Source organism: Rattus norvegicus, chromosome 1, assembly GCF_036323735.1.
Source record: "Rattus norvegicus strain BN/NHsdMcwi chromosome 1, GRCr8, whole genome shotgun sequence".
NCBI lineage: Eukaryota > Metazoa > Chordata > Mammalia > Rodentia > Muridae > Rattus > Rattus norvegicus.
Window position 1 is genome coordinate 116,114,780 of NC_086019.1, and position 14,120 is coordinate 116,128,899.

The 14,120-nt window shown below is 39.9% G+C and overlaps 1 protein-coding gene across 9 annotated transcripts in view; it reads left to right on the forward strand.

Annotated features, from left to right (window-relative positions):
- The window catches only part of Herc2 (HECT and RLD domain containing E3 ubiquitin protein ligase 2), a 234,208-nt gene that overhangs the window by 105,099 nt on the left and 114,989 nt on the right, over window positions 1-14,120 (forward strand). For all 9 annotated transcript variants that reach the window (XM_063262444.1, XM_006229300.5, XM_006229304.5 and 6 more), the window contains 11 exons: window positions 211-314; window positions 1,444-1,594; window positions 3,602-3,816; window positions 4,036-4,168; window positions 4,275-4,402; window positions 4,488-4,683; window positions 9,012-9,145; window positions 9,634-9,807; window positions 9,882-10,018; window positions 10,133-10,284; window positions 11,291-11,482. In XM_063262444.1, coding sequence (XP_063118514.1) covers window positions 211-314; window positions 1,444-1,594; window positions 3,602-3,816; window positions 4,036-4,168; window positions 4,275-4,402; window positions 4,488-4,683; window positions 9,012-9,145; window positions 9,634-9,807; window positions 9,882-10,018; window positions 10,133-10,284; window positions 11,291-11,482 — 1,716 coding nt within the window. The remainder of the gene's footprint in view (window positions 1-210; window positions 315-1,443; window positions 1,595-3,601; window positions 3,817-4,035; window positions 4,169-4,274; window positions 4,403-4,487; window positions 4,684-9,011; window positions 9,146-9,633; window positions 9,808-9,881; window positions 10,019-10,132; window positions 10,285-11,290; window positions 11,483-14,120) is intronic.

Genomic DNA, 14,120 nt, shown 5'->3' on the forward strand with positions numbered 1-14,120 from the left:
TTACCATGCCCAGCCTCCCTTCATGCATTTTTATTTTCTCGTCCTTTTTATAATTTGTTCTAAGTTCTGAGTTGCCCTAGGGAAGCCTGGGAGAATGGCAGATTCTTCCGTGCTGGCAACCCTGACTCACTTCCTGTCTGGTGTCTGTCTACTAGAGCTAACTGAACAAATTGCATTGAACTCATACTGCTGTTTCCCTTTTGGTTTTAGCTCAGTTTGCAGGGGAAGATCCAGTGGTAGCTTTGGAAGCAGCTTTGCAGTTTGAAGACACACAGGAATCTATGCATGCCTTCTGTGTTGGCCAGTATTTGGAGGTGAGGCTGTGTGCCTGCTTTGTGTGAAATAGTGGAGGTGCCCTTTTTATGTGCTTGTTATGGTATGACTTTTTACCTAGTTATATTAATAGTTGGACATAAAATGTTTATGTTGGCTTATAGGATTTTTTTGGTGAGTGAATTTACATTTTATGTGTTAAGGTTTATTATATACAAGTCTTGAAGAGTTAACATTATGCGAGAAATAGAGAAATGCCCCCCTCCCCCAAAAGCCATTGATCTTTGATCTTACAGTTTGTTTGTCAATTTAGAACCTTTCCCCTGCCTTGAGCCAGGTTTTCTCTTTGTGTTACCCTGGCTGTCCTAGAACTCTGCAGACCAGGCTAGCTTCAAACTCACAGAGGTCCACCTGTCTGTATCTCCTGAATGCTGGGATTAAAGGTGTGTGCCATCACCACCTGGCATAAAAATTTAAAAAAGCTTGCTGTCATACAAAAAATCGATAGAGCTGTAATGTTTTTTAAGAAAAATATGTCCTTCTTGTAAATTAATGAATATCGGAGTTTATATATTTGAATTGGCCTTCCAGACATCCAGAGGTAACAAAAGTCAGCAAATGCCATAAATGAGGCTTAAGCCATTTTATTTATGAAAGGGGAAATGAAATTCATGCATTGTCTGAGGTGACCAGAAAGTTTATATAGTACACTTGATTTTTTTATTTCTACACAGAATGGCTGGTTTCATGATCACGTGTGACCACAGTTTACTATTCTATAATGATACTGCTGTTATGTTTACTGCTGTCATTTCTCACTGTTTCTGTGCACTCAGTGATTCATGGGTTCTTTCCTGAAACGTTACACACAGCCACTTTGAAATATCTATTGGATTCTCGAAGGGAATATTCTAGTTCAGCCATTTAATGATGCTTCTCCTCTTTTGTGCCCCAGACCTGTTCTTTGTTTTCTCCTGTTCTCTCTTGTGTTTTATATGCAGTTAATTGGTTGCTCTAACATAAACTCATTACAGTACTTAGTAACAAGTACCTTTAGTACCTTTCTGATCTGATCATGATAGTAGATCTTAGGCACATGAGCTGCTGGTCTTTTTTTATGTTATAATTTTAATTAATTTATCTTCTGAACTGACAAATTAATTTTTCTAGCCTGACCAAGAAGTTGTTACCATACCTGATCTTGGGAGTTTGTCTTCACCTCTGATTGACACAGAAAGGAACCTGGGCCTCCTTCTTGGATTACATGCTTCCTATTTAGCAATGAGCACACCACTATCTCCTGTGGAGGTTGAATGCGCCAGTAAGAAAAAATTTATTTTTATTAACTGGTTTTATGGTGCAGTACTTTGGACAGAAGTACTAATGGGAAGAACATGCTGAGGAGAGCAGGAGCCTTCAGAGTGGATGTCTGGAGTTGGCAAGATGACCTCCATGCCTGCTAAGCTGCCTGTGAACTAGACTGTACTACTTGTATTCCTCCCTGAGACTTTTCGTACTCATGGAGGATAAGTTTCACATAGGTCAGCAAAGGAGGAGCCTAAAGACTCTAGGGTTAGAGGAATGGAAGGTTCTCTGCAATCTGGCATGTAGAGCCCTTCGCATTGCCAGGTCAGCAGCTTGTCTTTGGGGGATTAAAGGTGCTTGCTTATTTTTTCCATAGAGCAAGGTGATTAGGGTCAGTTCAGCGTGTGTTTTAGAAGAATTGATATAGCCATTTGTGAAGGTTTCCTAGTACTTCAAATCTAGATATCCAATAAGAGCACTGAAAGCATCCCAAATTTGATTGCTGGAGTGATTGGCAGATTAGGCTAGATTTACTGATAAATTAAGTCCTCAATGAAAACCTGAAGTGATGCGTGTGCCAACAATTTTCTAGTGGGGTTTCCTCCAGTGAGACATAAGCAGCTATAATTAATACTCCTAATTGCTACAACAAAAGGTATATTCCTGTCAGACTTACCTGATTCTCCCTCCCACACATAGTACAGTACACACAGCTCTCCTTTCCAGTCTATTGCTTTCCCATTACTAATATATATATATTTTTTGATGATTGTGGGTTTGTTAAAATATTGTCTTGGGTTTTTTTTTGTGAACAATTCAGATTGAAGGTGGTCTTCATAGAAACCTTTTAGACATGCTGTTTTCTTATCTGCATGCTCAGCATCTTTGTCTTATTCCAGACTCAGAATGTCCAGGTGAAACTTCCTCTTCCTTTAGTATAGTGGTATCTTCTGCCTTCATGCCATTGATATGCCTCTGCTCTCTTCCCTTTACAACTGGAGTTGAATGCTTAGCTATATAAGGGGAGCTTTTGTTGCTTACACATGTGAAAGTATGTTATCCAAGTCTTCAGATAAGAAATCCTAAGTCAGTCCACGTAGCCCGACTGACCGGCCCATTTGGCTACATTACGCATGGTGAATGAGATCAGCTGATAATACAGAAAGTCTGAACATGATTTAAGAGTGAAGTTTGGACTTTTTGTAGCATTGTTTTCTCTCTGACTAATCGGGATCCTCTAGGCACTATATTTCTTCCATAGGCACAGCCACAGTGACCTACCTCTGGGCCCACATTTTACAGGTCTCATCACATCCTAGCATTACAATATTGGGGTCCAAGCTCCCCATGTAAGAATCCTTTGGGGACATGCTGAAGCTGTCTCCAAACCAGAGCACACAGACTTGTGAAGCCTGTATTGGGTTCTGGTGTCATGTATTTTAGTTCTGTTCCTGTTGTCAGATAAAACACCTTGACACAGCCTTGAGAGTAAGAAAAGGCTTACTGGCCTACAGTTAAAGGTTACAGTCCATTATTGTGGGAAAGTCAAGGCAGGAACTTGAAGTAGCTAATTATTCACACAGTAGAAAGCAGAGAGAAAATGAATAAATTCATGCTTTCTACACAGCTCATTGTCTGCACTTTCAGTCCAAGACCCAAATCCTGAGAATGATGTCACTCATGAGCCTAGGTCTTCCCAGGTCAGTAGATGCAGTGAAGGCAATCTGCCACAAATGTTCAAGGGTCCATCTGATCTAGACAGTTTCTTATAGGAAGTCTCTTCTCAAGTGATTCTACACTGTGTCAGGATGTTGGTTCAAACTATCACATCATCCTTAGGTATCTTGGACAATCAGAGACTTCTAGTATAGAGAATGTAAGTGTGTTAGTAACTTATGAATGATGCTGAATTTCCTTTTTGAGATTGAGTATTCAGTTCAGGATTTTATTTTATTTTATTGTGTGCTTATTTTTGAAGAGTTTACTTCAGTTTCTCTTTAATGAGTACTTATACATTTTCTAGAGTGGCTGCAGTCATCGATTTTCTCTGGAGGTCTACAGACCAGCCAGATTCACTACAGCTACAATGAAGAGAAAGATGAGGACCACTGTAGCTCCCCTGGGGGCACACCCATCAGCAAGTCCCGACTATGTTCTCACAGATGGGCCTTGGGTGATCATTCTCAGGCATTCCTGCAAGCCATCGCAGACAATAACATCCAGGATTACAATGTGAAGGTGAGCTAGATTCTTCTGACTTAGTATTCTGTATCTTCAACACAGCACAACTTTGTGTGTTATTTGGAGATTTGGTTTTGAGGTGAAAAATTGATTCTGCATTCATAAAAGTTAGCTATATATCACCTGTTGGAAAAAGTTTGTTACAACTGTGGCATGTTGGGATTTGTGAAGATTTACCCATGGCTCTGAGGTTATCTCTGACCCTTTTTCTTGCAGGACTTTCTGTGTCAAATTGAAAGGTACTGTAGACAGTGCCACTTGACCACACCAATCACGTTTCCTCCTGAGCATCCTGTGGAAGAGGTTGGCCGTCTTCTGTTATGCTGCCTCCTGAAACATGAAGATTTAGGTACAGACCTCAGTAGTCACGTATTTTAACTACATTGTAGACCTTTCAAATGGCATACATTATACATTAATTCCTACCTTGCTGTTTCACAAAATGTCTTTTCCAGGTCATGTGGCATTATCTTTAGTTCATGTAGGCACACTCGGAATTGAGCAAGTGAAGCACAGAGCATTGCCTAAAGCTGTGGTGGATGTGTGCAGAGTTGTCTACCAAGCAAAATGCTCGCTCATTAAGGTAAATGCGTTTTAATTCATTTTCTGTGCTGAATAGACAGTTGCCAGAATACACATTAAGTTCATTTTCCTGTTTACCTTGGCAGACTCATCAAGAACAGGGCCGTTCCTACAAGGAGGTGTGTGCACCTGTCATTGAACGCTTGAGATTCCTCTTCAATGAATTGAGACCTGCTGTTTGTAGTGACCTCTCTATAATGTCTAAGTTTAAGCTGTTAGGCTCATTGCCCCGTTGGAGGAGGATAGCTCAGAAGATCATTCGAGAAAGAAGGAGAAAGAGAGGTAATAATGTAAAATGTTAGAATATATTGATATAGTTATACTTTCTAAACCTTTGGCTGAGTCTGTGACTTGAGAGGGAAGTTTTTGATACTGGCATGTATCTATCAAAATGCCTGTGGTATTTCCATGTATTGTCACAGTATTGTATTTGTGATTGAGTTCAGCAGTCATGATTAATTTAGAAAGTTGATAAGGGAAAGGATTTAAAAAATTCATAACATTATCCTCCTAATGAGATTATTGAGACATACCATCTTATGATTTGATCTTGCCACTTTTGTAAGAAAATATTTTATTGTTGTGAAGTACTGGTAAAATAGTTTTCCTCTATCTTATTTATTGTGCTTGGTACCACCTGCAGTTTTGAGGACCTTCAGTGGATGCTCAAACTGCAGTTAGTACCAAGTATAATTAATTGGGTTCAGTATGAGATGAACTGTAATAATAAAGCGAAATTGTTATAACTGTTGAATATAGTGAGCTTACTTGGCTATGGTCATTCTCTCCTCAAAGACTCTAGACAAATACAAGTCTTTCTAGACCACAGTTGACCAAAGTTATTGACACTGTGGAAAGGTCATAACCAGATCTCAGGCCTGTCTCAAACTCCAGTACCTCATGTTTTTGGACCCTGACTTCCTTGTGTGTGTCTAGATTTACTCTGTGATGTTAGAAACTAGTTTTCTTCCCTTTGTTTCCTTTTATTCCATTCCTTTCTTTTCTCCTTTCCCTTTTCTCTCCCTTATTCCTTTCTTCTTCTTTGTCTCCCATTCCTTTCTTCTTCCTTTCTATCCCTTTCCTCCTCCTAACCTCTCCCTTTTTTCTTCCCCATCCCTTCCCCAATCTCTTTTTCTTTTGCCCTTTTCTCTCCATTGTCTTTCGTCCTTTCCCTCTCCCTTCCCTTGCCCTCCCTTTCTTCTCTTTCCCTCTGTATCCCAGCTCACTTTTAAAGAAATTAACCTGTAGAAATGACTGATGATACTGGTGTTGAGCCATGTCTCCAGCACATTGTCAGACTTGATAACATGGACTTATGCTGACAGTTAACGATTTGTCACTGCAGAAGGATGCAAAAGAGTGTTTACAAAGTGGAGGATATATGTGAGGAAGCTCAGAACAAATCAGGCAAGGTTTCCAGTGCAGCCTCGTTGTGGAATCCCATGTAGACCTTCTTAGTTCTCACAGTGCTTTATGCCTAGGTTTCTGTTGATGACTGTAAGAACCAATAGGCAGGTAGGACTTGTATGATTGACACCAGCTACTCAGATGTCAATGCTCCAGAGCAAAATTAGGTGATGTCTTTAAGTCACAATCTAATATCACTATCTAGGTGTCTTAGTCAGGGTTTCCATTGCTGAGAAGAGACTTCATGACCAAGGCAACTCTTATACGGGACAACATTTAATGTTGTGAAGCTTACAGTTCACAGGTTCAGTTTAATATCATGGCAGGAAGCATGGCAGTGTGCAGGCAGACATGGTGCTGGAGAAGAGGCCGGGAGTTCTACCTCTTGACCATCAGGAGAAGATTGGCTCTTCTGCCTTTGGTGAAGCTTAATCATAGCATCTCAAAACCTACCACCACAATGATGTTCTTCCTCTAACAAGGCCATACCTATTCCAACAAGGCCACACCTCCTAGTGCCACTTCCCATGGGCTAGCATATTGAAACCACCACACCAGGTAAACTGGTCACATGGCCCTAGGATACAGATACATGAAAACATTTTTCAGACACATGGCTTTGCTATGTAGCCTAGTCTGATCTTAAATCTATTTTTCTGAGTCTGCCTTTATGGTTGTGTATTATGGGGGTGTTGTACTGATCCCAGCCAAAACACTTTTAATGAGAGGCTATTCTTTTCTCGTTTCTTCTTTTATTCTCTCATATGTTATTTCCGGACCACAGTTTCCCCTCTCTCCTCTCTTCCCTATCCATCCGCCTACCTTCCCTCTCCCCGAGATCCACTCCTCCTTCTCTTTTAGAAAAGGATAGGTCTCATAGGGTTATCAACCAAACGTGGCATATCAAGTTATAATAAGAGTAGATACCTCCCCTCATATTATGGTTGGACAAGGCAACCCAGTAGGAGGAAAAATGTCCCCAAAGCAGGCAGAAAGTTAGGCGGCCCCACTCAAGAACAACAAAGTACACAAATATAATACACATGCAGAGGATGTAGGTCAGACCCATACAAGTTCTCTGATTGTTCAGTCTCCGTGAACCCCTGTAAACCCAGGTATAATTCTGTGGGGCATTTTCTTGTGGTGTTTTTCACCTCCCTGGCTCCTACAATCCTTCCTTCATCTCTTCCTCAGATCCCCCCAACTCCACTAATGTTTAGCTGTGGTCTCTGCATCTGGTCCCGTCATTTGCTAGACGAAGCCTTCAGATGATGATTATGTTAGGCTCCAGTCTGCCAGTATAGCAGAGTATCATTCTGAGTCATTTCATTGACCTTGTTTTTGGCCAGTTGGGTTTGATTCTATCCCAGGTCTCTGGGCTACCTAGCCTCTGGTTCCTGGCTATCCAGGCAGTGTCAGGCATTGGTTCCCTCTTCTCTTGTGGGATTCAAGTTGGACCAGTCATTGGTTGGCCACTACCACAAACACTGTGCCACTTTATCCTAGCACATTTTGTTGGCAGGACAAATTGTAGGTCAAAAGCTTGGTGGCTGGGGTGGCGTCCCAGTCCTCCTGGAAGCTGTGAGGAGACTGCTGTTGGGGCTTAGTGCTTCCTTTAAAAAAAAAAAAAAAAAACAACATTATGTTATGTGTGTGGTTGTTTTGCTTACATATATGTCTGTGTATTACAAGAATGCCTGTTGCCCTGAAGGCCAGAAGAGGATGCCAGATACACTGGAACTGGCGTTACAGACAAGGATGAGCTGCCATGGTGATTCTAGGAATTGAACTCAGGGCTTCCGGAAAAGCTCTAGTGTTCTTCACTGGTTGTTAGCTTGCAGAGTTTGGACAATCCAGCACTCTGTTTTAATACTTTATGCCTATGTATATTGTCCTTTTTCTTTATATCATTTTATTGAACAGAATTAGGCTAAAAACTTTAAAGAGATTAAGACAGGGAAGAAATACCACATAGTATCATGCAAATTCAGTGTAAGTGTTCCTGACTGATGAGGCTAGCTGAAGAGGCGTGCAGTTTATTTACACACTGATGGGCGTAGACATGCAGCAGTGCAGCAAGGACAAGCAGTGACTGGAGGCCAGATGTGGCCTGTAGCTGCCTTTGCCCTGTTAATGTGTTAAGATTGGCTGTTTCCAATTTTAAATTATAAGAAGTAAGAAAAAAGATAATATTTTGACACATAAAAATTCAAGAAATTAAATTGCAACTTGCATAAATAAACGTGTAATTAAAAATTATTAGTTATGTGTAACACATGTGCATGTGGACAAAGTGTCATGACACACTTGTGAGAGGACAGCTTGCAAGAGTGTGCTCTTTCCTGCTATCATGTGGGTTCCAGGGATTAAACTCCCAGTATCAGGGTTGGCAGCACATGACTTGTCTGCTGAGCTCTAGCACCAGTTCCTGCCTGCCTCCACCTGTTTATATTCATGTCATCCGTCACTGCATCTTGTGCTATAGAAACTGTAATGTTGCACATATACAAAGGACTGAATGCCTCGAAGACTTAGTTACTCAGCCTTGCTCTTTAGGAAGTCTCGCTCTTCATGAGGGCTCTTCTCTGTTGTAATGCCTCACTTCTGTCCCTGACATAATATGGCAGAATGTTGTTTCTCGATGCCACAAGAGACTCACTGATCAATCTTACTTTTGTCATTGTTACAGCTGATGATGCTATTCTGTGATTTTTAAAAAGAAAATAACTAACCTTCTTTGTCTTTCTGCTGCTGTGATAAAACACTATGGCCAGAAGCAGTTTAGAGAGAAAGAGGTTAATTTCATCTTAAAACTCGCAGGTCACACTCTATGTGGAGCGAAGTCAGGACAGGAACTCCAGGTAGAATGTGGAGAGAGGAGTAGAACTGAAAACAGACAGTGCTGATTACTGACTTGCTTCTCATGACTTGCTCAGCTCATTTTTTTGTAGAGCCTAGGACCACCGTCCAGGAGATGGTGTGGTCTGGGGTCTCCCACATCAGGGACTTAGAGTCCCGTGTTGGGAGGCGTCTTCTCAGTTGTGCTTCCCTCTTCTCAGATAAGCTCTGCCTGTGTCAAGCTGACAAAAAAAAAAAACCAAACAAAACAAAAAACAAAACAAAACCCAACTTACTTATTTTTGCATGTTAAAGTATTTCTTAATGAAAAGTTATATAAATGATTCTTATGTTTTTAATTATAGTTCCTAAGAAACCAGAATCTACTGATGGGGAAGAAAAAATTGGAAATGAAGAGAGTGATTTAGAAGAAGCTTGTGTTTTGCCTCATAGTCCTATAAATGTAGACAAAAGACCCATTTCCATGAAGTCTCCCAAGGTGAAGTATGTTCTGGAGTTTTAGATGGCGTTGTAGAGTCACTGCACACATGAATCTCTGGTGCCGTGCCGTTGTACTGCACACCTGTAGGCTACTGAGTGTGCTGTGCGGCTGTTAGAAGTGCGGTCCTAGACTGCTTAGTAACCGTGGCTGACAGTGTTCCGGCCAGTCACACTGCTGGGCAACTAGTTCCTTTTGGTTTGGACTCTATATTGCATCTTTTTTTTTCTTTTTTTAATCATTCATTCATTTACCTATTTGCTTGAGAAACTATTGGTTTCCGAGGCTATTGATATTTTTAAAAGTAGTATCTGTTACTTAATCAATTTAAAATATCAGTGACAGAGTGTTTTCCAAACTTGTGTTACAATGTTTCTAGTTCTAGTGAACAGACAACAGAACTATTGGTATCTTGTTTACATTTAAAGAGCTTTTATAGTGCACTGTAATAGAGTAAGCTAATGGTTTATATTGTTCTTTTTTGTTAGGATAAATGGCAACCATTGTTGAATACAGTTACAGGGGTTCATAAATATAAATGGTTAAAACAAAATGTGCAGGGCCTTTACCCACAATCTGCACTCCTCAATACAATTGTTGAATTTGCCCTTAAAGAAGAGCCGGTAGATGTGGAAAAAATGCGGAAGTGCCTACTGAAACAGGTAAGACTTTCTGGGGCTCGCTTCTTTGTATTGAGTCAGATAGAGCACTGACTATAAATACTGCTATTTTGCAGTTGGAGAGAGCAGAGGTTCGTCTGGAAGGGATAGATACAATTCTGAAACTGGCAGCCAAAAGTTTTTTACTTCCGTCTGTGCAGTATGCTATGTTTTGTGGATGGCAAAGACTCATTCCTGAAGGAATTGATATAGGGTAAAGCTTTATAAAATTTTTCTCCTATGGGAATCTTGACAACATACTAATGTTCTTTTGAAGTTAAGAGTCTGGCAATGTCCCAGGTCAAATTCTGTTTTCTTTGTTTGAAAGGGAACCACTTACAGACTGTTTGAGGGATGTGGATTTAATCCCACCGTTTAATCGGATGCTGCTGGAAGTGACTTTTGGCAAGCTGTATGCTTGGGCAGTTCAGAATATTCGATCTGTTCTGATGGATGCAAGTGCCAAGTTTAAAGAGCTGGGTGAGCTGAACAAAGTCCCCATTTTAAAACTGATATTATAGGGTTTCAGCAGTGCCATATACTTTAAGTATATATTGTGTAAGTTTACAAAAAGGTTACTTTTGCTTTGGAAACTTGTTCATCAGCTCAACAATCTTAGGTGCTTTCAGTTTGTTTTTTTGTTTTTTTTGTTTTTTTTTTTCTTTTAAAGATTGAGAATAGAACTTTGGAAATTTGGCAGAATAAATAATCTCAAAATATTCTGAAAACTACATTGTTATGAGTGTTGTACCATATACTTTAGGGTGCCAGTCTCCCAAGCTAATACTTTTCTCTTAGATAATTTGAGTATCTGTAGAGAAATGATAAGATTAGTTGTGTAGTACTAAAGTGAAAGATGGCCGAAGATGTTTAGAAAACATCATGGTACTTTTTTTAAACTTTAGGGTGCTATTATATAATATGGAGTGCCACACTTGGGGTGGTCATTTCCACACTTTTAAGTTGGTATTTGTTTGCAATTTTTTGTTGTTTCGGTTTTTTTTTTTTTTTTTGGTTCTTTTTTTCGGAGCTGGGGACTGAACCCAGGGCCTTGCGCTTCCTAGGTAAGCGCTCTACCACTGAGCTAAATCCCCAGCCCCTTGTTGTTTCGTTTTGTGTTTTTGGGTCTTACTATGAGTCAGGGTCTTATTATGTAGCCTTTGCTAGCCTGGAACTCAATATTTAGACCAGATTGACCTTCACCTTACAGAGGTCTACCTACAAAGTGCTGGTGAAAACTATACTAGAATTTATTACTGAGCTAACTTAATTTACCTCCTTTGTACTGTATATTGAAGACAGAGATAGCAGTGTGTGGAATGTAGATAATGGGAATATCATAGAATAAAATAGATCTGCCCTAACTACATTATGTTTAAAAAAAATACAGAAATGAACAAGCAACTAATAACCAAACTCCAGTGTGAGGGATTATGCATATTGTTCCCAGAAATAAGGAATTCACATGAATGTTAATGCTTCTTAGGTATCCAGCCTGTTCCCCTACAAACCATTACCAATGAGAACCCAGCGGGACCAAGTCTGGGAACCATCCCACAAGCTCGCTTTCTTCTGGTGATGCTCAGCATGCTCACCCTGCAACATGGTGCAAACAACCTTGACCTCCTGCTCAACTCAGGCACGCTGGCACTCACACAGACAGCCCTAAAGCTCATCGGTAGGTTGGAATTGGCTTTGGGTCCTTTAGTAAAGTGTGATTTACTTTTTCTTTATCCATATATCATATGTGCAGTGCGAGGCTGGGTCAGTCCTGTGTGTAGGCCCCCTGGTTGGCTGTTGAGTCTCTGTGAGCCTTTTGTTGATTCTGTAAGTTTTCTTCTGGTGTCCTTGACTGCTTTAGATCCTACAATCATTCCCCCTCTTCTTTCGTAGGATTCTCCATGTTCTGCATCTGTTTCCATCAGTTTCTGGGTCAAGCCTCTTGAATGACAATTGGGCCAGATGATAATCTATGAGTATAGCAGAATATCATTAGGAAACATTTCATTGACTTTTCAGACTTCATTTGTGTTTGGTTCTCTCATGAGTCTCTGGCTCCTGACCCTCTGGGTAGTGTTGGGTGTGCTCCCTCTCACGGAGTGGATCTTAAGCTAGACCAGTCATTGATTGTTTATACCCATAGTTTCTGCACCACCTTTAACTCAGTACGGAAGCAGGACAAATTGTAGGTTGAAGGTGTTGTGGCTGGGTTGGTGTTCCAATCCCTCTATTGGAAGACTTGCCTGGTTCTAGGAGATGGCCAGGTTAGGTTCCATATTCCCCATTGCTAGGAGTCTTAGCTAGAGTCACCCTCATTGATTCCTAGGAGTTTCTACTGTACTAGGTTTCTAGCTCATCCCAGAGATTCCCCTTGCCCCTTTTCCAGTTGTCTTTCCCAGGACTCTCGCCCTCCATCCTTCTCACACCTGATCCCTCCTGTTCCCATCTCCGTCCCACACCCCTGTCTAGTCTCTTCTTCCACCCACCTGAGTTGTCCATTCTGTTCCCATTTACCAGTGAGATTCGTGTGTCATCCCCCAACTCCTCTTGGGCCCTCCTTGTTACTTAGCCTCTCTGGGTCTGTAGATTATAGCATGGTTATCCTTTACTTTATTGCTATACCCACTTAGAAGTGAGCACACACTTATCTCTCTGGGTCTGGGTTACCTCACTCAGAATGAACTTTCTGGTTCCATCCATTTTTCTGCAGATTTCATGGTAACATTGTTTTTAACAGCTGAGTAATACTCCCTTGTGTAAATGTATCATATTTTCTTTATCCATTCTTCAGTTCAGGGACATCTAGGTTGCTTCCAGTTTCTGGCATTACAAATAAACAAAGTTGAGCCATATTGATTTCCAAAGTGGCTGAAACAGGTTTACCCTCCTACCAACAATGGAGGAGTGTTCTCCTTGTTCCAAATGCTCACCAACATGAGCTGTCACTTGTGTTTTTAATCTTGGTCATTCTGACAGGTGTAAGATGATTCTTAAAGTAGTTTTGACTTGTTTTTCCCTGAAGGCTCACTTGGTAGACCAGGCTGCCCTAGATCCTTCTGTGCTGGGATTAAAGGCATGTGTCACTATCACTTGGTTTTTCTTCTTTTTTCTCTTTTCCCCTTTCTTTCTTGGTCCCTTTTCATCTCTGATTTTATTAATTTACCTCTCTTTCCACTTTAAGTTAATTTGAATAAAGGTTTATCAGTCTTACTAATTTTTGCCAAGAACTAATTCATTTCATTGATTATATGTATTGTTTTTGTTGTTGTTCGGAGTAGTGGTGTGAGTTTGTTCAAATTGTTTTGGTTTCAGCCCTGAGTTTTTTTATTTCTTGCCATCTACTACTTTTGAGTGTTATTATTTTTTTTTTTTCATTTTGTTCAAGACCATTCAGGTGTGCCATTAAGGTAAAAAAAAAAAACCCAAACTAATTTTTAAACATTTATGTAGGTATGTAGTGCATAACTTGCCTCTTAGAGCTGCCTTCTGTGTCTCATAAATTCGGGTATGTTGTGTTTTCATTTTCAATTCAATTCTAAAACGTTTTTAAATTTCTTTCTTAATTTCTGTTCTTGATCCATTTTTATTTAATAATGAGTTGTTCAGTTTCCTTGAAATTTATATTTATATTTTTGTTGTTGTTGTTGACATCCAATTTTAATCCTTGTTGGGCAGATAGGATGCAGGCTGTTATTTTAAATTTCTTATATATGTTAGAACTTGCTTTGAGTCCAAGTATATGATCAGTGTTTGAGAAAGTCCCATGAGGTGCAGAGAATAATGTATAGTTTTTTGTGTTTGGGAAATATGTTCTGTAAGTATCTGCTAGGGCCATTTATTTATGACACCGTTTATTTATGACAGCATTTCTCTTAGTTTTTGTTTGGATGATCTGCCTATTTGCTAGAGTTGGGTTTTGAAGTTACCCATTATCATTGTGTGAGGATCAATGTGTATTTTCTTTTATGAACTTGGGTACCCTTGTATTTGGTACATAAATGTTTCAAATTGTATTAGCCTCTTGGTAGTTTTTTTTCTTTGACAAGTATGTAGTGTTCTTCCCTATCTCTTCTTACTAGTTTTGGCTTGATGTTTATTTTGTTAGATATTAAATCCCTATACTGGCTTGTTTCCTGGGCCCATTTGTTTGTAATATTTTTATTTCTTTGCCCTCTGAAATAATGTCATTTCTTGATGTTAATTAAGGTGTATTTCTTGAAAGCAGCAGTAGGATGAATCTTGATTTTTTTTATTTGACCTGCTAATCTGTAGTTTTTATTGGAGAATTGAGAACCATTGATATGAGCATAATCAAT